The following is a 22071-nucleotide window of genomic DNA, read 5'->3' on the forward strand; positions in this document are numbered from 1 at the left end:
TATTTATAAATATTTATATATTGTATATATCGTTGTCTAAGTACCCTCAACACAAGCCTTATTGAACTTATTGTGGGACTTAGTCAATTTGTGTAATAATGTCCTATAATATTTATTTAAATTCAATATATAATTCTTCTTTTTCTTTCTAAGGTCTCGATTCACTCAATACATTTCGTTGAACACAGCACCTTACACCTGGAAGTGGTTCTTTAAGTTACAAGATTTGAATCGCACATATAAAGAAACAAACATATCGAGACTAAATAAAAATGTGCAAAAAGCATTGTTGTCTTGAGGCCAGTAACATCGCGCAGTAGAGACAAACCATACGGCTGCGAAATGGGACGCGCAGCGGTATGGTGCGCCTGTGCGCAAGCTGTTAATTGGTGTTTAGGGTAGCTAGTAGTAGTCCAAACAATGTCGTAGAATAAATAAGTTTTTTCCAAAAAACTATTTTAAAACATTTTTAGGAATATTTTTCTTACACGTATTTTATAACATGTAACATTTAACTGAAAAAAAAACACATAGTCTTCAAAATATTCTCCTTTAGGCTTGGTACACAAACGCAAGTTTGTTAAAATTTTCAACGATATGTTAAACAACAGTACTAACTTTTGTCAACGTATCTTCGAGCCACCCTGCACATAAATAATGTTTATAACTTTATACTACACAGTTTCTTTTTCCCGCACCCTGTAGCCAGTAACATCGCGAAGCACAAAGAAACCATACGGCTGCGAAATGAGACACGCAGCGGTATGGTGCCCCTCGGCGCAAACTGTTGTGCTGTATGCTGCATTGCTGGTACTAATAATAATAATAAAAGTAATTGTAGAATATATAAATATAAGTTTCCATAGGCTATGGTGGCTGCTTAACATCAGGCGCACGCTCATTTGCGAAGGGCGTAGTACTTATAAAAAAAGGATTGAAATCTTGAAGCCAGTACCATCGCGCAGTAGAGAGAAACCATACGGCTGCGAAATGAGACACGCAGCGATATGGTGTCCCTCGGCGCAAGCTGTTATATTGTACGAGTATACAGAGTGGTGTTTACTATAGTAAACACTAAAGTAGGTAAGTACTATCAATAAAACAAGACAAATAACACAATGTGTACAAAGGCAAACTTCACCCGGCCGACATTTCAAAAATATAGTATTTTTCAAACTCGATGAGTAGAGTCGTGACAGGTGATTCCATTAAACACAAAACTTGTAAATTAATAATAAAATAAAAAATATTACAATATTGAGGTTAGTAACATCGCGCAGTAGAGACAAACCATACGGCTGCGAAATGGGACGCGCAGCGGTATGGTGCCCCTCTGCGCAAACTGTTGTATGGTATACGTATGTAGTGTGTTTATAATATTAAAACACGTACAATAAATAAAGCACAGGACAAGTAACATGTGTAAAAAGGCAAACTCACCCGTTAACCCATACCAGACTGACATTAAATTGATAGTCATTTGTGAGTAGTAACATCGCGCAGTAGAGAGAAACCATACGGCTGCGAAATGGGACGCGCAGCGGTATGGTGCCCCTCGGCGCAAGCTGTTTATATGCTGAGTAATTGTAGTTTAAATAAAACAATATTATGAAACAAACTTACACAAATAGGAATGAACATTTTTATTTTTTACATATTTAACTTGCTGTGTTTGTTGTTGTTTTATGGGTCAAATTTCCCTTGCCTTACCCATCACACAAAACAAAATATTAAAAAAAAACTTGTAAATATTTGCAAGTTTTTTTCATTATTTATACAAGGGGAGAAAATCCTCGTTGCCTTACCCCTCACACAAAACAAAATATTATTATACTACGGTTTGGTACATGTTGCGAGCCATCATCCAAACAGTAATCGATTGTAAAATGGTACAATATCAAACAGCTTCAACACGAAATAAGCTTTAAAATCAGCCAATAAAGTTTATTTTAGTCTGCTACAGAAACACTTCTAGTTTTTACAAGCGCCAGGCCACGGTGGCCCATACCCTGAGCCATGTCAATAACTTATAAAATTTACATATTTTTGGTATCTTTTAAATATGGATTTTTCTGTTTGCTCGCAACGCGTATGTATCTAGAATTTCAGTATATTTACTATATTGCACTCATAGTAAACCAAAATTAAAAAAATCATTCTTCATTAAAACAACCCATTTATAATTTTTTATCGTAATATACCTTATAGAAATGGTTGTTAACTTAGTGGAAACGTACGTTATTACGTCAAATTACGTTTCGTTTTTGTTCAAATCAGAATTTATTAATGACTCACATGTGGGTCACTGCCGTCACTGGCCCTGCGGAATTGTTGGAGCATGACCTATAACCTGAGTCGCTGACCCTGAATGGGTTAATATCAACAAATTATGTACACTTAATGAGATTTATTATATCCGACACAGGAGCAAATGATTCAACGGAGCACGCCGTTCTATCGCCAAAATAGTGTTTACTTTTTAAGTTTGTGTAGTGTATAAAGTGTATGTACCCTTGTGTTTTTTTTTTAAATATATATTATAGATAAATACATATAATAGATAGAGATAGATAAATAATTCAATACAAAGAAAACATCCATAACTCAGAATATTTGTGATGACCAGCACACAAATAAATACCTTTAACAGGATTTGAAACCGGGACCTCTTGCTTCGTAGGCAAGGTTACCGAGTCTGCCGACTAGGCTAAGAGTTCACTAAAGTTTGTACATTGCATTTTTTCTTTACATAATACAAAGCACGCAGAGAAACCTACAATTCCATTAGTTGACCACGTAATAACTTCTTACCAAACGCCTCAGTTAAACGTTAGACATACACATAAATACGTTAAATAGTGAAGTCTTTTAACAACGGTTATATAATCCTGTGGCCAGTAACATCGCGCAGTAGAGAGAAACCATACGGCTGCGAAATGGAACTCGCAGCGGTATGGTATCCCTCGGCGCAAACGGTTATATTGTATACAGAATGGTGTTTATAATGGTAAAACACTAAGTGCAATAAATAAAACACAAGACAAATAACACAACAGGTGTACAAAGGCAAACTTAACCCATACCCGGCTGCCATTTAAAAATTGACACTCAAATGTGAGAAGAAGAGAGAAACCATACGGCTGCGAAATGGAACTCGCAGCGGTATGGTGCCCCTCGGCGCAAGCTGTTATACCAAGTGGTGTGTATAATAGTAAAACACTAAGTGCAATAAATAAAACACAAGACAAATATAACAACAGGTATACAAAGGCAAACTTAACCCATACCCAGCTGCCATTTAAAAATTGACAGTCAAATGTGTGTAGTACCATCGCGCAGTAGAGAGAAACCATACGGCTGCGAAATGGAACTCGCAGCGGTATGGTGTCCCTCGGCGCAAGCTGTTATATTGTATACCGAGTGGTGTTTATAATAGTAAAACACTACGTACAATAAATAAAATACAAGACAAATAACACAACATAAGTACAAAGACAAACTTCACTCTTTAACCCATCACCCAGCAAAAAATACGAAATTGACAGTCAAATATGTGTAGTAACATCGCGCAGTGGAGAGAAACCAAGGTTTGCATAGATGGCGCCATCATAGCTTGCCCCTGTCTCTAGTTTTGTTCTATGAGATTTGGCTTAAAGTACTGGAATCCAGGTCACAAAATTCCAAAAAAAAAAACAAGAATTTGACACAATTCTAGGGATTGACAGGGCAAGCTATGATGGCGCCATCTGTTTAATACTTCGACCGGCCAACCCCATTTGATGTATAAACCATAGATATGCTACTTCGTATGTATTTTTTTAATAGTATAATAGTTTGTTTTTCGTTTCTAATTCGTATAATAGTAAAAAAAAAATAGCAAAAGGGCATAGTTATCGTTAGTATACAATAAACTATGCGAAAATATTTTCCATAATGTCAAGTGGCCTCCCTATTCAGTCGCGTTCGAAGCAGCAACAGCATCCTGGGCCTGTTTGCTTATAGGTTTGACTGCCCCATTTATGACAAATGAGGACAAATGTAAAAATTATGTATTATATTTTGAATTATTAATTTGATTATTTTTATATATTTGGTTATTGTGGAATGTTATGTCTTATCTATTCTAATTTTAAAATTTTAATCATTTCATTGTAATTACTTTTTGTATTCTTTATGGGCCCCGGCCTGAAATAAACGGATATTTCATTTAATTTTAATATTCAGGATGACGTTTGTATGGCTTCCAAAGTCGTGTTAAATTTCCTTGCGAGGCTGCTCGCTCTGTGCGGACACGTCTGACTTGTTTGTAGTGACCCCGAGACTTGTTGCTAGTAACCCCGCAGGTGGGAGAAAAGCCATACTATTTTTTTTAATACCACGTCGGTGGCAAACAAGCATACGGCCCGCCTGATGGTAAGCAGTCACCGCAGCATATGGACGCCTGCAACTCCAGAGGTGTTACATGCGCGTTGCCGACCCTTTAAAAACCTGTACACTCCTTTTTTGAAGAACCCCATACTGTAGAAGCTCGGGAAAACAACACATTGTGGGAAATCTGTGTAGTGGCTAGGCTCCTCACCCTCCTAGAGTCCTCTTCAGTAGAAAGAGCCAGGTGAGTCTGCAGTGAGTCCCAGGTCCCAAAACACTCAAACTGTCAAAAATAAATAGATTTACTACTAACTTCTGCAGAGTTTTCTAAAACGCGAAAGCGTTGCAGTAACGTAAGTATTGCTAAAGTATGCAGTGTTTCTGGTTTTATACATAATAACTGGGATAGCAGGCTTTGCTCGGAAAACATATAAAAACACAAAAATGCGCGTTTTTCACAAATTGACTAAGTCCCACAGTAAGCTCAATAAGGCTTGTGTTGAGGGTACTTAGACAACGATATATATAATATATAAATATTTATAAATACTTACAATACATAGAAAACACCCATGACTCGGGAACAAATATCCATGCTCATCACACAAATACATGCCCTTACCATGATTTGAACCCGGGACCATCAGCTTCGTAGGCAGGGTCACTACCCACTAGGCCAGACCGGTCATCAAAACAAACGTCAAACTGACCAACATTAGTTCAGCAATATTAAAACAACTTGTGTTTTTTAAAGTTTATTCTAAGCTAAGAGGCAATGTATTGAGAATTTTGTTAAGTTTAAAGTGTGACAGTCAATGTCAATTTCAATGATAATAGGATACATTGAAGATAATCAATTTGTATGAAAAATGACTATACATAATTAATATTTTGTATATGTGTGTTTATGGTTGTGTTTTATTCATGGTTGCATGTATTGTGTCCTCAGAAGTACCTTATCGTATTATTTATACATCATGGTTTTGCACCGCCTACAACTTATATGTCTTATCGTGGAGCAAGAGTTGGGTGTATTGGGGATGGAGTGGGAGGAGGTTACCCAAGCTGCCCAGGACCGGAGTCAGTGGAAGAAAATGGTTCGAGCCCTACACCCCAGCAGGGGGTAACAGGATGAAAAGAAGAGACAACTTATCTGCTTTACCTAAAAGTTTGACTGGTAGAGAATGCCTTATGGCATTAAGTTTGTCTTTTGTATTGTTTGTACTTTTTTTGTGCAATAAAGATTAAATAAATAAAAGAATGGGGAGTCTAAAAACTTCTTGTTTCCAGTATTAGGAAACAAGACTCCTGAAAAATGCTCCATGACCCAACATTGGGGGCACTCGGATAGGGAATGTGTTAATTATTTAATTATTTGCTTGTGTTACAGCCCCCACCCATTATATTAACATTAACAAAAAAAAATAAAAAAAAAATATATATATATATATATATACCTACAGTAACACATGGCCAGGTTTGGTTTCATTGTTTGATAATTCCGTTTAAATTTACCAAAATTCATCGATGGGAATAAACAGTGTCTATTTATTTTCTCAAAATCCCAGAATGCCTAACTTCATATTGACATAGGACCTACATTAATGAGTGCTATATATTTGGGTTGGGTATTTTGGGACATATCATGTATAAATAAGTCATTATGACATTTTAAGATTTTTAAGGACAATTTTGAGAAATGAAATAGCCATTATCGTTAACCAGCCACAGCAACAGACTATGTGGTGTTTTCAAAACCCGATAATCAACCTTAAATCAGCCAAGTGTCTGCCCAAGAAAAAAAAAACTGTCTTAAAAAAAAAGATGCGTCACAAATCGTCGAACCTACATGCATTCCGCGGCTGTCCCGTACCAACGTATTTCATTTCGTGTGTTTAGACCTTATTTCTCGGCGTTTAAACCTGATTATCATTTTATCTATTTGTGGTTGTTACAGAAAATATATCTGCAAATCTTCAGATACATCGCGTTCGTATGAGGCAAACAGTAAACATCATGGATCTCACATGTGGTCTTTTTCGATTTGAAACCATCGAATCGATGAACCTAACGCTATTACATCATTACATAAAGTAAAACATACAAAATAACCTCCACGTGTCTTCTTTATGCTAAGAACTTACCAATAAAATTTAGGCATGCGGCTATTTTTGAGGTTGGAAAGCGATTTAGCGAACCGGTTATTCCAGTGAATAACTTCCCGAAAATCTTTTGAAAATTATGAACACTTCTGTTATTTAAGCGGACAAATTAAACAGTTGATACATGTGTAAAATTTAGCGTAATATGCGTACTAAGAACCATTGAGTCAAGTCAAGGATAAAAGACGAATTAATGAATATATGAATTGAATTGAATGGCGCGACGATACGTATACGATAATAATCAATTGGAGTGTTGCCAGGTGAGCGGAAGAGAATTATCGTATTTGAGTGTCAAAATGATCGTACGCCTATCAAAAACGCACAACTCCCTAAATTACTTGCAAAATAAACCTACATGTCCAATGTATAATCAAAGAAAACGCAATTTTCGTCTATTTTGCGCAAAAATCTGTTTGCTATTTGTGTATTTTTGTGATGGATCCAAACGGTTTACAGGAAATTTCGACATTTTTGACGCAAACCAAGGAGCCGAACACCTTAAAGGTGCTAATTGTAGCATATTTCTGAACGAAAATGTCATATTTTGCTTCAAAACAAGGCTTTTTGTATGGAGTGTGGATTTAAGAGGAGTGAAATCTCTTATGGTAGAACTGTTGCTAAAGTGTCCAGTGTTAGCTATAAATAATAGTTCCAAATTTCTCCAGAGTAGCGCTACAGTAGCTAAGAACCTAGGCGTTATTGAGGGAGTGAAGTGCGCTGTCTATGATTTGTTTTTTTTTTCAAGTATTCTAGGTATTGTAGCGCCACCTATTTAAGGTTTTTTGACAACACTTTTTGGAATATGGAGATTTATTTCCTTACCTCCACCTTCCATAGCTTTTTGGGAAGTATCGTCCAAGGGCGGAAATTATCGTACTTTTGCATATTATCGTATGCTCTTTGGAACGTACATCGTAACGGAGCCCAAATTATCGTACATGAAGGATGATTATCGTACACCTGGCAACACAACAATTGAATAATGACGTACGTACCGTACCACTAGCGTCAGTGACAATCATATGAATCATAGATGTACCCGACAGGATCAGTGAAGCATTGATAATATTATTAGGAATCACTCAGTAGACAAGACAGACGGAAATTCCAACATGACGTCATTCAAGGTCATATTTCGCGTACAACACGAGATGAGATGACGAGACATCCCTCCATGTTCACCTGTGTATGTAACATTCATTCATTAGTCGTTACGTTCCTTCTCTAAACTGCCAAAGCGATAAAATCTCACATGATCTATTCTGGATAGTAACGTCACAATACATTAGTACATTACAGTAAAATTCAAGTCATCATCTTATCTGTGGTCGTGCACGCAAAGGGAAATCAAGTTGCGCCAACCCTATACCTAACGCGGCCAATGATGATCCCATCCCTATGACAGAGGGTCTCCCGCGAACCACGTTCGACGTATTGCCTCTCTATTGCACTTGTAAATTCGTACGTAAGTGTGACAGGGATGCAACACGTCGAACGTGGTTCGCGGTAGGCCCTCAGTTCATTATTGTATGGAGTATTTTTTTGATACTTAAACACTTTTTTTATTTAGAAATATAATAACTAGGTAGTAAAAATACTGTTAAAACCTATTTCTACAATTATTTTTTTAAATTATGTCTATCCAAAAGCGAATTCGAGGAGCCAAGAATGACCGAAAGGAGTGTCGCCCCACTGGCTATACTTCGCGTTCGCGGCGGTGATTCGCGCATATGTGGAGGGCCCTATAAGCAGTGTACAGACGAGACAATCCGCTAGGCATTCTTGCAGCTTGTTATGTTATAATTGAGTAAATCTATGAAGCATATATGCAGCTATTACTCCTAAAATAAAAACAGAACATGTCATAAAATATTTTTTATTTATTTGTATAAGTATTTTTTTAAAGAAAATATGTAAAAGTTCTTACGTACTGACCAATATTTAGGTACTTTAAATAATATACTAAACCAAAGGTTTTTACAAATTAATTTCCATTAATAATAGTGTAAACCATTATACTGTTAATTATATCATATTATGTATATATTGCTCGTTAAGTATATATTTATATTAAAAAATATATGATAACGTTAGTCAGATATAAGTTATACCTCGAACACCTATAATATTCTATCTTAAAAATATACTAACTTTAGTAATAGAACCATGTATCTAAATTTTATTATTCAAAATGGACGGAAATAATTCCATACCGTAAGGCACATTTTAATGATTATAAATTTATTATAAGTACTTTTTTATTTTATAGCTAAACATGCTATAAACATAATAATGCTATTATTTTGTTGTTTTTAAGAAAATATTGCTTTTCCCATAAATTATACAAATATTAACATTCATCATTATAGAAAATTCATAACTTCAAAGCGTCCCTTATACCTACAGTTGGTAAATATTAAAAAAAAAAACTATTTAAAGGTCTTATCAAAATTGCTCATAATATAACATCATTATATTAACATTTTTTTTTTTTTTTAAAGATCAGATTAAATGTTTTAATTGTCTACATAGAACAAGTATTTACTTTTTTTAAACTTTTTTTTTTACAAACATTTCTCTCAACATGCCTTTTCAGTGACGCTTTTTGCGTAAAATTTTGCTTACAATTACCACAACGATACTTTTCCTTTGTCCCTACATGTATCACTAAATGTCTATTCAAATGCCCAATTTGAAAAAAACCTTTCTTACAATACTTACAAGTATAGGGCTTCGGTTTCATATGATTAACAATATGGGAAACCAAAGCATCTTTCTTCTCAAAACGCTTATTGCACATATCACACTCATATTTATGCATATGAACTTTCTGATGTCTCCTATAATTCGATGAATTAACAAATTGTTTCGGGCAAAATTTACAGAAATATTGCATTTCACCCGTATGTACTAATTTATGGTTTTTTAATAGATATTTTTCGCTATATTTTCTGCCACAGATATCACAAACATGGGGTTTTAGGCCAGCATGCATCCGTCTATGTCGGACCAGTACGGCATAATCTGAAAACTTTTTAGGGCATATATTACATGAATATGGCTTTTCACCAGTGTGTGTTCTAATATGATTAGTCAAACCTGCCCTAAAATTAAATTCTTTATTACAAAAGTCACAAATATGACGTTTTTTTCGGCTTGTCATCTTTTGTTTTCCGGTTTTTTACATTTAAATTCGGTTTTTCATCGCTGTCTGATGTGTCATGCTTTGAGTGTTTCGCTTCATATTCTGAATCTGTATCATTATCTTCTGAATCAGTTTCGAAAGTTAAATTACTGCTATATTTAATAAACTGTTGTTTTGTTTCTGCCTTTTGCTTGTTGAGTCTTCGGCTTCTCCGATACACGCCTGAAATGTGTAATCAATACTAATTTAAAAAATCTAATAAATATATAGGTAACTAAGGATTAGATAGAGAGAGAGAGAGAGAGAGAGAGAGAGAGAGATATCTTTATTTGCATTTAAGTACACTTTTCAATTATAATGTAACATTCAGGCAGATGGACCCTGGTAGCGTGTCGCAATAATTCTTAAAACTAAAACAAATACATATAGGTACTTAAGTTTTATACCTAACGTGACTTAAAATAAATATTAATGGTACCTTGGTAACAATTTTAGGGACAGTTGATATTATAGACAATATATAATATTAATAATTTGTATGAAAGGAAAAGGGACGAAGTCGCGTGACCGCTTCTACATAAGTACAAACATAGTCCCTGTCATTCATAATTTTTAGCCTCCAGTCACCCACTGCTGAGCATAGGCCCTGTAATAGTAGGGATCTAATATTAGGAATTTTAAACTAGGTGTTTAATTTTCACGAACCATTTTCACGATCGCTAGCCTCTTCCTTCAAAAGCTCGTCCTTAACGACCACGTCGACATGCGAGGCAGGCACGGTACTCTGGGGCGCAGCAAAAGCTGTTGATGTGGGCGCAGTGGCTTCTTTTTTGATATCAGCTGTTAATTTGTTTCGATCTTTAAAGAAGAATAATATATTACAATAAATTATACCCAACAATGAGGGCAAAAAAGTAACTTAATATTCTTTTTACGTCTGTGAATCTTTGTTTCAGCCGCGCGAGACTCTGTTTCAGCTTGGTCAATTATTTCGTATGTTCGGATGTTTTCCTCTACCGGTTACATTTCTCAACCAATTTTCGTGGAATTTGGTGAGCTTTAGCTATAGTTTTTGGATTTTTTTCACAGTAACCTAATTCATTTTAGATTCTATCAACTCTCAATAGTCCATGGCATGTGCTGCCTCTGCGTACGTCCCATGACACGGGCAAAGGCAGCATCGGCTCGGTGTAATTAGTTTCTTCAGGGGTCCGGTTTTAAAATTAAAATGACCATCACGGTTCACGGTCCATATCTACCTAAAATCAAAGAGAATTAAGAAGACCAAGAGTGCTCACTCCATACAACGGTTTTGTTACCAAAAATACTATTATTTTTGTAGTCTACATCTAGCATCAAGTAGCGGAACGCGCTCTTGGTCTTCTTAATTCTCTTTGTTAAAGGGGCCCTGATATCGTCCGGCGAACTAGAAATCAGTCAGTAAACCCCTTTACTTAGTATATTAAATGAGCAAAAAATAAAATAGGTCGGCGGTCCAGATCCGGACCCCTTGTCAGCCATTTAGTGATCCCTGGACTATACAGAGGTACAAATAGAAAAAGGAAACATCATTGTAATACTTACAGATTTCATAGTCAGCCCCCATAGTTTCAGGAGTCAGACCTAGCCGCACCATCTCATCGGTGCCCAGGTCTGCAACTAGAAGCAGGTCATCATCAGCTGGTTCCCGTTTTATACTTGCTGGTGTCGGTGACATGTCTGCTTGGTTGACATGGGCTTTCTTTACACCTGGAAAATAACAATGGTAGCATGGAAGAGTCGGACCAAAGCTAACTCTGCGTGGTATTTCCATTGACAAAGTGTGGCGATGACATAATTAATATCAGATTCAACAAAAACAAATTAATCTACACACACACAAGTCAAATTATCTATAACTATGCATTTTAATTAGATGACCAGTCTGGCCTAGTGCCCTGCCTATGAAGCCGATGGTCCTGGGTTCGAATCCCAGTAAGGGCATTCATTTGTGTGATGAACACAGATATTTGTTCCTGAGTCATGGGTGTTTTCTATGTATTTATTTATTATATATATATATATATATATATATATATATATATATATATATATATATATATCGTTGTCTGCGTACCCACAACACAAGCCTTACTGTGGAGCTTAGTCAATCTGTGTAATCATGTCCTATAATATTTGATTGGATTTGATTTGTATTGTTTTTTATTAGCTGGGTTCTCACAGCTCTGGGTGGACCCAGCTATTTTTAGCATTTTCCTTGTGTGGTGAAAATTTGTGTGTTTTAATCTGTGGCAAATAGTGTTTAATACTCTTGCCTTAAAACCCGTGCAACACTCAAGATTACTATTCGATTTTGGAATATTTCGCTTTCTCGGGTATCAATATTAGCATGAGGGGTTAAATTATAAAAAGACACACTCACCATAATCGCTGCCTATCTTCTCAGACACCAGACGCACCATCACATCGGTTCCCAAAGCCGAAGCATCTATGGTGGCCTTATTGTTGTTTGTCACTAATTTACATTGACCTAAACAATAAATAAACAGGAGTGCAAATTTGCTGTTAAACTTAGCTTAATTTTGAAGAGTATAAGGTTTTATAAGTATGGATATTTGTCATTAATATAATTTTCATTACAATACATGTTCTCTCTCATGTTCTCAATACATTCTAATTGTATAAACCCTGTTACTACATTCACAATAGTGCTTAGCTAATCTATTGATATTATTAAAAACAGAGTTTAAAAAATACCATTTACTTGATGGGGCAAGTCACACCGCTGCAGCACAATAGGGCCTAAAACAATTTCTTGTTTAATTTCATGCCCTTCATATAACACTGCACTGGTTCCACCACTCCACTCAGACTCTGACTTCACATTTTTCAAAGACATATTAACTACATCCGAACTAAGATAAAGTCCAGGATGACAAATCTAAAGTGAGTACAAAAGTTGAAAGAAAAAACACAAGTAACCTTTGCCTCGACAAAACTAACACGAACTACATATTTTCTACTACGTGTCACTTACTAAAGAATGCAGGGTAAGGCAAGGTAAGGTAACTAAATAAAAATTCTAAACAATCTCGTAAACTTGTCGTAAATATAAAATAAATGGGCCTTTCAACTGTCATACATACCTGTTACCTGAAAGCAAAATTGGACGGGACAAGCAAAAATAGACCTTTTTGCCTGATTTTAGGGCTTTGTCAGTGTGTATACGGACGTGCTTTTTTGACAGCTGTTGGATAGGGTTGTGTTTAACGCGGGTCAGCGTTTTACTCAATAATTGCACTTTTTTTTAACAATCATTTTTGAACAATTTCAAGCAAATGTTTAAAGTAAATAATTTGTCAAAACTACTGGGATTAATTGTATAAATTAGATAAACAGTGCTACTTTTTAGGCAATATTAAAAAGTTCATATGTTGGCAAACCTGCATTTTATTACAGTTACTCTTTACTCTTTGCATAGTTTGCATTGACACTTCAATCACTTCATTCACATTAAGAAATTTGACCGTTCACCAAACTTGTTTTGTTTTTGTGTAAAAAAAAAGTAAATTAACCCAATAAGTCGTAAATTTCTGAATTTGCGCCGTTTTTGCTTTATTCAGTATGTCGCTAAGGGATCGGGAGAGATTTGATCAAAATGAGAAGTGTCCTAGCGAAGCCGGGTCTTTAGAGAGTCTGTACGCTGACCATGAAATAGAAGAGGATCTCGTTATAGGTCCCGTGGAAATATGGAAGCCGAAAATTACGTTAAAATTTATTGGTGAGTCTTGAATACTTCTCATCTATTCTACGCATTCTCCAGAACATCTAGATACTAGCGCTTATTACGCTTAGCGGTTATTATGAGGAAACGCTGCACATCCCTGGTGCGCAGGGTGCGGGCTAGTTCCAACGGCATCTTGAGAGCGTTTGCGGAGAGATTTGACTGCCAGTGCCTGAATCACTGTCATATGATTCACGTACTGGTGTCCAAGCCTCTCCAGAATAGGTTAAAATATGATAAGTTAAATGTAATATAATAAGTTAAATGTAATATGATCCTAAGTTGGTCGAAATAAATGAATTTATTTATTATTATTTATTTATTACATCTCAAAAAGGGCACTATCTGTCGGGAGGTCAGTCAATGGATGCTAGCCAGTAGCGACAATACAATACAAATATTCTTTATTGCTCACCAATATGAAAAGAACATTATATTATATTATATTATAGCCTTTTGTCATGACACCCAAATGCTGTTTATTTGTTTATTCGTTGATGTGTTGTTAAATGTATTGGGTGCCCGCTTGCCAGTCGGCATAGGCCTCCTCCAGCCTTCTCCATTCGTTCCTGTCTCTGGCAACCCTGCTCCATGTGGCACCAGCAACAGGCCTGATGTCGTCGTCCCATCGTTTGAGCTGCCTTCCTCTTTTCCTTTTACAGCCTCTTGGGTACCACTGGATCACCTTCTTACTCCATTTGTCCATGCCTCTACTGATATGACCTGACCACTTCCATTTCTGCCTTCTAATTTTTGTTACAATGTCGTGCATCTTGGTTCTGCTTCTTATCACCTGGTTCCTTATCCGATCAGCTTTTCTTATTCCTAGCATGCTTCGTTCCATGGAAACTTGGCAGATACGTAACTTGTTCAGTTGGCGTTTGGTGAGGGCCCAGGTTTGGCTTCCGTACATAAGTATTGGTAAAACACACGTATTGAATACCTTGCTCTTTGCACTAATGTGAAGATTTTGGTCCTTCATTACTTCTTTCATGGCCCAGTACCTGTTCCATCCATTCCCAATCCTTCGTTCGATTTCTTTGTTAGTGACATCTTTGGCTGAAATTACTTGTCCTAGGTATATATATTCGTCAACATATTCGAGCTCGTTTTGTCCTATGCAGATTTTTTCCTGTGGGCCGTTTGTGAAAACTTTGGTCTTATCTAAATCCATCTGGAGACCCATTTTCTCGCTTTCCCTTGCTAGTTCATTAATCATGGTGTTCAGGTCTTGGTGATTTCTAGCAAAAAGCACAATATCATCTGCAAACCTTAAGTTTGTCAGACTGCAGCCATCTATGTTAATGCCGTATTTCTCCCAATTCAGCGATCTAAATACTTGCTCAAGTACAGCTGAGAAGATCTTTGGCGAGAGGGGGTCCCCCTGTCGGACACCCTTTTCTATTGGAAACGGTTGGCTTCTTCTTTCTATTTGGATGCATGCTGTGCTGTGCTTGTATAAATTTCTGATTATTCTTATATACTTTTCGTCTATTCCTTGATTCTTTAGTGTTTCCCATATCTTGCTGTGAAGTAGACTGTCGAACGCTTTACTGTAGTCAATGAATGCAAAATAGTATGTCAGGTTATATTCATTATATTTCTCGATGATTTGCCTCAGGACAATTATATGGTCAAGCACAGAGTAGCCGCTTCGGAATCCTGCCTGTTCGATAGGTTGTTGTTCATCGAGTTTCTTCTCGAGGCGTTTAAGTAAAACTTTAGCAAATACTTTGTAGATATTTGACATTAGACTAATTGGTCTATAATTGCCAATGTTGTGAGGATCTCCCTTTTTGTACAGAAGTATTATGTTTGATGTCGTCCACTGCTCTGGTATATATTCTTTTATCAAAATGTCGTTAAAGATCTTGGACAGGAGGGGAGCCACTTGGTCCTTGGCATACATTAGGACTTCATTTCTTATTTCGTCAGGGCCAGGGGCTTTGTCTTTTTTCTGGGATTCAATGGCTAGTTCCACCTCCCTTACTAGTACGGGTGGCACTTCAGTTTCCTCGTCCAGCTTTGTATAGGTTTCGTCTGGAATGCTGGGTTTTTTGTATAAGTCTCTATAGTAATTAGTAGCTATATCTTTTATATCCTGCCTTCGGTTTCTGTCCGTTCCTTGTTTATCTTTCATTTTCGTGATCCATTCCTTGTTTGCCTGAAGTACTTTGTAGGCTTTTTTAGTGCTGCCAGTTGTCAGAATATGCTTTTCCAATGTTTCCATCCTGTTTTGTTTTCTATCTTTTCTTAGGCTTTCGTTTATTTGTTTGCTGAGATTTGATATTTGTTTTCGTATGTCTCTGTTAATGTTGCCTTTACTGATTAGGTTGTTTCTCTCTTCCATCAAAGACAGAGTTTTTGATGTCATCCAGCTCCTCTTGACTTTATCAGTTTTTTCTCTACTTGATTCTACTGCTGTTTTAATAGTATTTTCTGCCCAATCATACTTTTGTTGGGTATTGTAGGTTGGGGGCAAGGCTTCATACTCCAAGTGTTTGTTCTGTAATTTAGTGGTGATTTTGATCATTTGGTCCTTGTTAAGAAACTTGTTATCTAGCCTTTGTCTAGGCCTTGGCTGCTTTGGTTTTTGGTTTGTGTTGAAATTTAGTTTATTTACAATGTTACAGTCACTGAAGTAACTGGGTTGATTGGAAAGTATGAAATCAATTTCGTTTTTGTATCTCCCGTCTGGTGAAACCCACGTCCATTTTCTACTTTTTTTTTTCTTGAACTTGCTGTTTATGATTGATAGGCTGTGTTGTAGTGCAAAGTGAATTAGACGTTCACCATTTTTACTTCTTTTCCCATATGTGTATTGTCCTAGTATTCAATTTTCTCCTGTCTGTCTGAACATAATGACATACAAATTAAACTCACAACATAGACTATGGTAGGGCGGTTTTATCGCTAAAGAGCGATCTCTTCCAGACAACCTTAGGATAGTGGAGACAAGGTAAAAAAACAAGTAATGTGAGTAGGTGATACAGTGAGTGATAGAAGTTGAGAAATAATAATAACAAATTATGCACATACATAAATAGCAAAGAGTATAAACTACATACATAAATAAATATCATATATAACAAATTTACGAATAGGCAGGTCCACACAGAGCGAGCGAGCGAGCACGTACGCGCGAGGCAATTTCCTGACACACAAATCGGCCAGTGTAGTCGAGTCTCGGCCGAGGAAAACGCACGTGCCACCTCGGCCGAGGCATGTCTACACTGGCAGGTTTGTGCGTGAGGAAATTGCCTCGCTTGTATGCTCGCTCTGTGTGGACCCAGCTAATATATATAAATCACCACAATGCGGCAAATAACAATTTAAAGGGAAACAGGAACAGAACATAAAATAATATTACGGAAGGGATAATATTCTTTTACTTGAGTTTTAAAAATATGAAATGATTTATCATGCCTTACAGCTGTCAACATTTAAGATAAGGTTAAATAACTTATTAAAAGATAAATGTTATTACAATATAGATGAATTTATGATGGATACTTTGACAAATTAGTGATTGACTTATAGAACTACCTATTATTTATTATTACTATTAATTACAACTTATAGAATTTTATAAAATATAAGTAGTGAAAATGTAAAATATTTTTAATAATATTGCATGCGCTAGGCAGCTATAATTATTGTACGCAAGACATGTTACAGAGAACAAAAATTGTTTATAACATCTGTATTCATTACCTGTAATGCACAATATATAAATAAATGATTCTAAATCCTTAACTCAGAAGGTAGTGAGTTCCACAACCAAACTGCCTGGAACGTAAAAGAATCATTAAAAAATTTTGAAGACAATGATGGGACTTTAAGAAGATAATTTTGGAAACATCTTATAGATTGAACAATGCTAAAGAGGTCTTTGAGATAGCGGGCGTTGCAGGATTAAAAAGGATGCTATAAAGAAGAGAAAAAGTGTGAAGCGCTTAGCGACCTAACCTCCTGACGGTATTGATATTACAGTTTATTATGGTATCCATAAAATTAATCAATAAAAACAGATCTATTTTTAGATAATGAAAGAAAGTAATGAAATGTATATGCAAGTATTTCTTGTGCTCCTTATGTTTGAGTATAACCTATTAAATAATCTTCTTCTTCCTCGCGTTGTCCCGGCATTTTGCCATCGCTCATGGGAAGGAAGGGAAGGCGGTAAGAGCGTGCGACTTGCAATCCAGAGGTAGCAGGTTCAAACCCCTGCTCGTACCAATGAGTTTTTTTTTTAATACTACGTCGGTGGCAAACAAGCATACGGCCCGCCTGATGGTAAGCAGTCTCCGTAGCCTATGTACGCCTGCAACTCCAGAGGAGTTACATGCGCGTTGCCGACCCTAAACCCGCCCCCCCCTCGTTGAGCTCTGGCAACCTTACTCGCCGGCAGGAACACAACACTATGAGTAGGGTCTAGTGTTATTTGGCTGCTGTTTTCTGTAAGGTGAAGGTACTTCCCCAGTTGGGCTCTGCTCTAGATCTGAAATGACATCCGCTGTGCTGTGCCCTACCACACAAAGCGAGATGACATTCACAATGCCCATACCTCTCTTAGTTTTTCGGAACTTATCATTTGATAATTACCAGTCACTTTTCGGTGAAGGAAAACATCGTGAGGAAACCAGATTAATCCCAACAAGGCCTAGTTTACCGTCTGGGTTGGAAAGTCAAATGGCAGTCGCTTTCGTAAAAACTAGTGCCTACGCCAAATCTTAGGATTAGTTGCCAAGCGGACCCCAGGCTCCCATGAGCCGTAGCAAAATGCCGGACAACGCGAGGAAGACGAGTTAATTATGACTTCGTATTTGAAATTTTGAGTTTAGATTTTGACTGAAAATTATTATTATTATTTATCATTGTGACCCCATAGCAGAGCCCGGAATTTTCGCGGCTAAACTAAAGACTGTCGCAAGCTAGCTAGTGTTAGAAATATTTTATTATCGATATCGATATTTGTGTAATGTAAGAAAAAAACGGTCCACCAAATAAAAAAATACGTGGGTTTGTATAAAACTAATATAGAAACAGGTGCAATATCTTTTTCAGAATCCACTTCCAAATTCAATCTCTTATGGAGTACTCATTTTCTGCCGGGCTAGCACATGATTGGCGCGACAGTATCTCGCGGCCAGATAGACTACCCGTCCCTCTTTAATAAACATAATTAGAATAACCGGCCAAGAGCATGTCGGGCCACGCTCAGTGTAGGGTTCCGTAGTTACTCTTCCGTCACAATAAGCTAAACTGGAGCTTAAAGTATAGTAAATTGTTAACCAAGGGATGAAACGGTACCTTTCACCCAAGTTAAACAAATAGGCAAATTTGCATAATCAGTACCTAATTAAAGTAAGTCTTTTTACTATGAAGGGAAAACTTTTTGCGATAACTCAAAAACAGCTAAACTGATCATGTCCGCTATAGTTTTCATTTAATGTATTTCTTAAGCTCTACTTCCACGATTTTTTTCATATTTTTTGGACCTATGGTTCAAAAGTTAGAGGGGGGGGGACACATTTTTTTTTTCTTTCGGAGCGATTATCTCCGAATATATTCACTTTATAAAAAAATGTTCCTTGAAAACCCCTATTAGTTTTGAAAGACCTTTCCAACGATACGATATTCTAGGGTTGAAGCGAAAAAAAAATTTCACCCCCACTTTACGTGTAGGGGAGGTACCCTAAAAAAAAAAAAAATTTTAGATTTTATTGTACGACTTTGTCGGCTTTATTGATTTATATATCCATGCCAAATTTCAGCTTTCTAGCACTAATGACCACGGAGCAAAGCCTCGGACAGACAGACAGACAGAGAGACGGACATGGCGAAACTATAAGGGTTCCTAGTTGACTACGGAACCCTAATGGGATTCTTCAAGAAGCGGGTATTTAGGGTTCTCAACTTCTCAAGGGTCGGCAACGCTTAAGTGGCTCCTATGGTGTTGCTTACGTCCATGGGCGACGATGTCCGCTTCCCATCAGGCGGCTCCTCTGCTCGTTTGCTAACTATGCTAACATAAAAAAAAAATACACTGTGATTTTGACTTCTAAAGATATTATAACGTAATTGCGACTCCGTGGATTGTAGTACTACGGCGAGCATCCAAAAGTCCCAAGTCTAATTATTTTTTTTTTTTTTTTTAATTTATTTGAATTAAAAGAAGATTACAAAAAGCCTTAAACTACTAATCTGCCAAACTGCAGTACAGTGTGTTATAATACTCGATATCATAAAAAATGCTTTTTATCCGATATATTCCCACAGTCTTTTGCTTTGCCGCGAATTCCAGGCTCTGCTCCAAGGATTCTAGAACCACAGCAATACTACCTACCAAAAGTTCCACGCCTAAATATAATTGAAGCATTGAGATATATCTAAGGGCCTTACGGGCACTAAGAATAGTGCTAGTCCAGTGGTGTCACTCACGAATTCGAGCCAATCGTGCAGTCTAACGCAACTAGTTGCGACCATCGCGCGCATGATGCGAACTCATCAACCAATCGCGTTGTGGCGTTAGACTGCACGATTGGCTCGAATTCGTGTGCGTGAAACCGCTGTACTGACCCCATTCTTATTGCCTGTAAGGCCCGTCCCCAGATATATATCGATGAATTGAATATTTTAAATTAGTCGCCATTGACAGATGTGCTCCCATATTACGGTTAGTATTGTTAATGAATTTATTAAAGTATTATAAATTAATACAAAGAAACTTTCTTTACAGGTCTTAAAACAAAACCCAAAGACCCTGTAAAAACAATTGAAAAGGACATGAAACCACCATATAGTACAAGACAAAAAAATCTTTGCAAATTATGCAATAAAGAGTTTAAAAATGCAAACAGGTTGGAAGAACATATTATAACACATTCTAACGATCGACCTTTTTCTTGCAACATTTGCAATAAAAGATACAAAAGGGAATCTACACTGTACGCACATAAGTATACGCACGAAAACAAAAAGCCATACAAGTGTAAACATTGCAGAAAGAGCTTTACTTTTAAAGGCCAGTTGAAAGCGCATACAAGGTTACACACTGGGGAAAAACCGTACAAGTGCAATATATGTTCTAAAGAGTTTACGCAGCAGACATCATTGAATAATCATCTTTTGAAACACAAAGGCATTAAACCTCACTGTTGTGAGATCTGTCATGAGAGATTCAGACAGGTTAGCAATTTGAAGAAGCATTTAGAAACTAATCATTCAGATAAAAAGAAGGATATTCAATTTCCTAAAGAAAAGGGGAAGAAACATAAAAATACGAAAGCTCAGAAGGAAAAGAAAGAAAAGCAAAGAATGGTTGTAACTTGGTATGCATGTAAAAAGTGTAAATTTGTGTTTAGTAGTAATGATGATCTTAGTAAACATAAGAAACTTTACCATGGTGGCATGTGAAAACAGTTAATGTAGGCCAGATCTTTTTTTCTAAGCACATTTTGTTATATGGAGTATTATAAGAACAAATTAAATTACTTTCTATGAACTGTCATATATCATATACAAAGGAAAAATATTACCAATGTATCCAGTGCCCAGGGCTGGAATGCAACCAGCGTCCTCGGTTTACGCGATAGATGTCTGACCCGCTCGGCCACCCGAGCGAGGGGCACGTCGAAATTTCCAGGTATATGACAATTTCTGAAAGCTTGTGGCGCCCCCTGGCCATCCCTTAGGTCGAACAGTATGGTTGAACCTCCTAACTGTAACAACTCAGGAGATTTCGGGCTAGCGATGAGAGATGGCGCTTTTATTAATACTCTAAGTACAAATTATACTTACCAATTTTCATTACTTTTAGGTTTTATAGTAAAAAAAAATATATTTTTAATGACTCGTAAAAAAAGTATTGTATACAATAGTGATATAATCAAACTTTACAATCTTGTACCTCACTTAGGCAACTCAGCAAGCTTCGTTGCCTAAACACGGTACTCGACTGAAAAGCTCTGTCTGTATGTCTGTCTGTTTGTTACGTCTTAACGCTTAAACCACTGAAGCGATTGAGATAAAATTTGATACCGATATAGTTAGAGGCCCGGGGAAGGACATAGGATAGTTTTTGATAATCATCATCATCATCATTCCACGCAGACAAACTCGCGGGCAGAAACTAGTGATAAATAAAATAACTCGAAAATACAGAAATGCGTTTTTTTTTATGAAATTATAATTTCTGGGTTCTTGTGGATGTATTGTTTTTTTTATATGTAGGGAAGAGTGAAACCATGTTTTTTTATACTTAAGAATATGTATTTGTAGTATTTGTTGTAATTTCTTAAACATTAAATTGTGTCATTTTTCTATTAAAAGGTATTTACATTATCGCTTATAGATTCCGAGATACCAATGATTTTATAAATTAAACGAAATATAACGAAATTTTATTTTGTTCCAAAACAGTTTCTAGACTAGTCTAGTCTAGACACTTAAAATAATCACGTGTATTATATAAAAGTTGCAAATTACAGCGATAACTTTAAAAAAAACGCTTTAAATTTAATGCCAAGGGTACCTCATTGTCGGTCGTCCTTACGATCGACTATCAAGTACCCTAGCCGTTAAGACGCTAAGTAGGTCCAATGCCC

At 36.5% G+C, this 22071-nt stretch overlaps 2 protein-coding genes across 4 annotated transcripts; one reads left to right on the top strand and one right to left on the bottom strand.

Annotated features, from left to right (window-relative positions):
* Positions 1-8393: 8393 nt before the first annotated feature.
* Positions 8394-12953, bottom strand: LOC133532900 (uncharacterized). Of its 3 annotated transcripts, XM_061871759.1 has the most exons (6): positions 12716-12953; positions 12436-12480; positions 12101-12208; positions 11263-11427; positions 10384-10536; positions 8394-9900 (listed from the first exon to the last, which is right to left on the bottom strand). In XM_061871759.1, the coding sequence occupies exons 1-6, from the start codon at positions 12816-12818 to the stop codon at positions 9665-9667; spliced, it is 810 nt and encodes a 269-aa protein (XP_061727743.1). In that variant the 5' UTR covers positions 12819-12953; the 3' UTR covers positions 8394-9664. The 3 variants fall into 3 exon arrangements, with proteins under 3 accessions (XP_061727743.1, XP_061727744.1, XP_061727745.1); XM_061871760.1 differs by having other exon boundaries at positions 12436-12751; XM_061871761.1 differs by lacking the exon at positions 12716-12953 and having other exon boundaries at positions 12443-12577.
* A 210-nt stretch (positions 12954-13163) lies between these two features.
* On the top strand, positions 13164-21795 carry LOC133532899 (zinc finger protein 431-like). Its single transcript, XM_061871758.1, has 2 exons — positions 13164-13459; positions 20205-21795. Exons 1-2 carry the CDS (start codon positions 13303-13305, stop codon positions 20879-20881), a joined length of 834 nt encoding a protein of 277 aa, XP_061727742.1. The 5' UTR covers positions 13164-13302; the 3' UTR covers positions 20882-21795.
* The last annotated feature ends 276 nt before the right edge of the window (positions 21796-22071 follow it).

The sequence above is a fragment of the Cydia pomonella genome, chromosome 28 (assembly GCF_033807575.1).
Source record: "Cydia pomonella isolate Wapato2018A chromosome 28, ilCydPomo1, whole genome shotgun sequence".
In the NCBI taxonomy this organism is placed as follows: Eukaryota; Metazoa; Arthropoda; class Insecta; order Lepidoptera; family Tortricidae; genus Cydia; species Cydia pomonella.

Coding starts and splice junctions, on each gene's coding strand:
- LOC133532900 (XM_061871759.1), bottom strand. CDS start 12,818: ATGACAGTTGAAAGGCCCATTTATTTTATATTTACGACAAGTTTACGA. Junction 12,481..12,715: donor GCCTTACCCTGCATTCTTTA/GTAAGTGACACG, acceptor AAATTGTTTTAG/GCCCTATTGTGCTGCAGCGG. Junction 12,209..12,435: donor CTTGCCCCATCAAGTAAATG/GTATTTTTTAAA, acceptor TTTATTGTTTAG/GTCAATGTAAATTAGTGACA.
- LOC133532899 (XM_061871758.1), top strand. CDS start 13,303: ATGTCGCTAAGGGATCGGGAGAGATTTGATCAAAATGAGAAGTGTCCT. Junction 13,460..20,204: donor AATTACGTTAAAATTTATTG/GTGAGTCTTGAA, acceptor CTTTCTTTACAG/GTCTTAAAACAAAACCCAAA.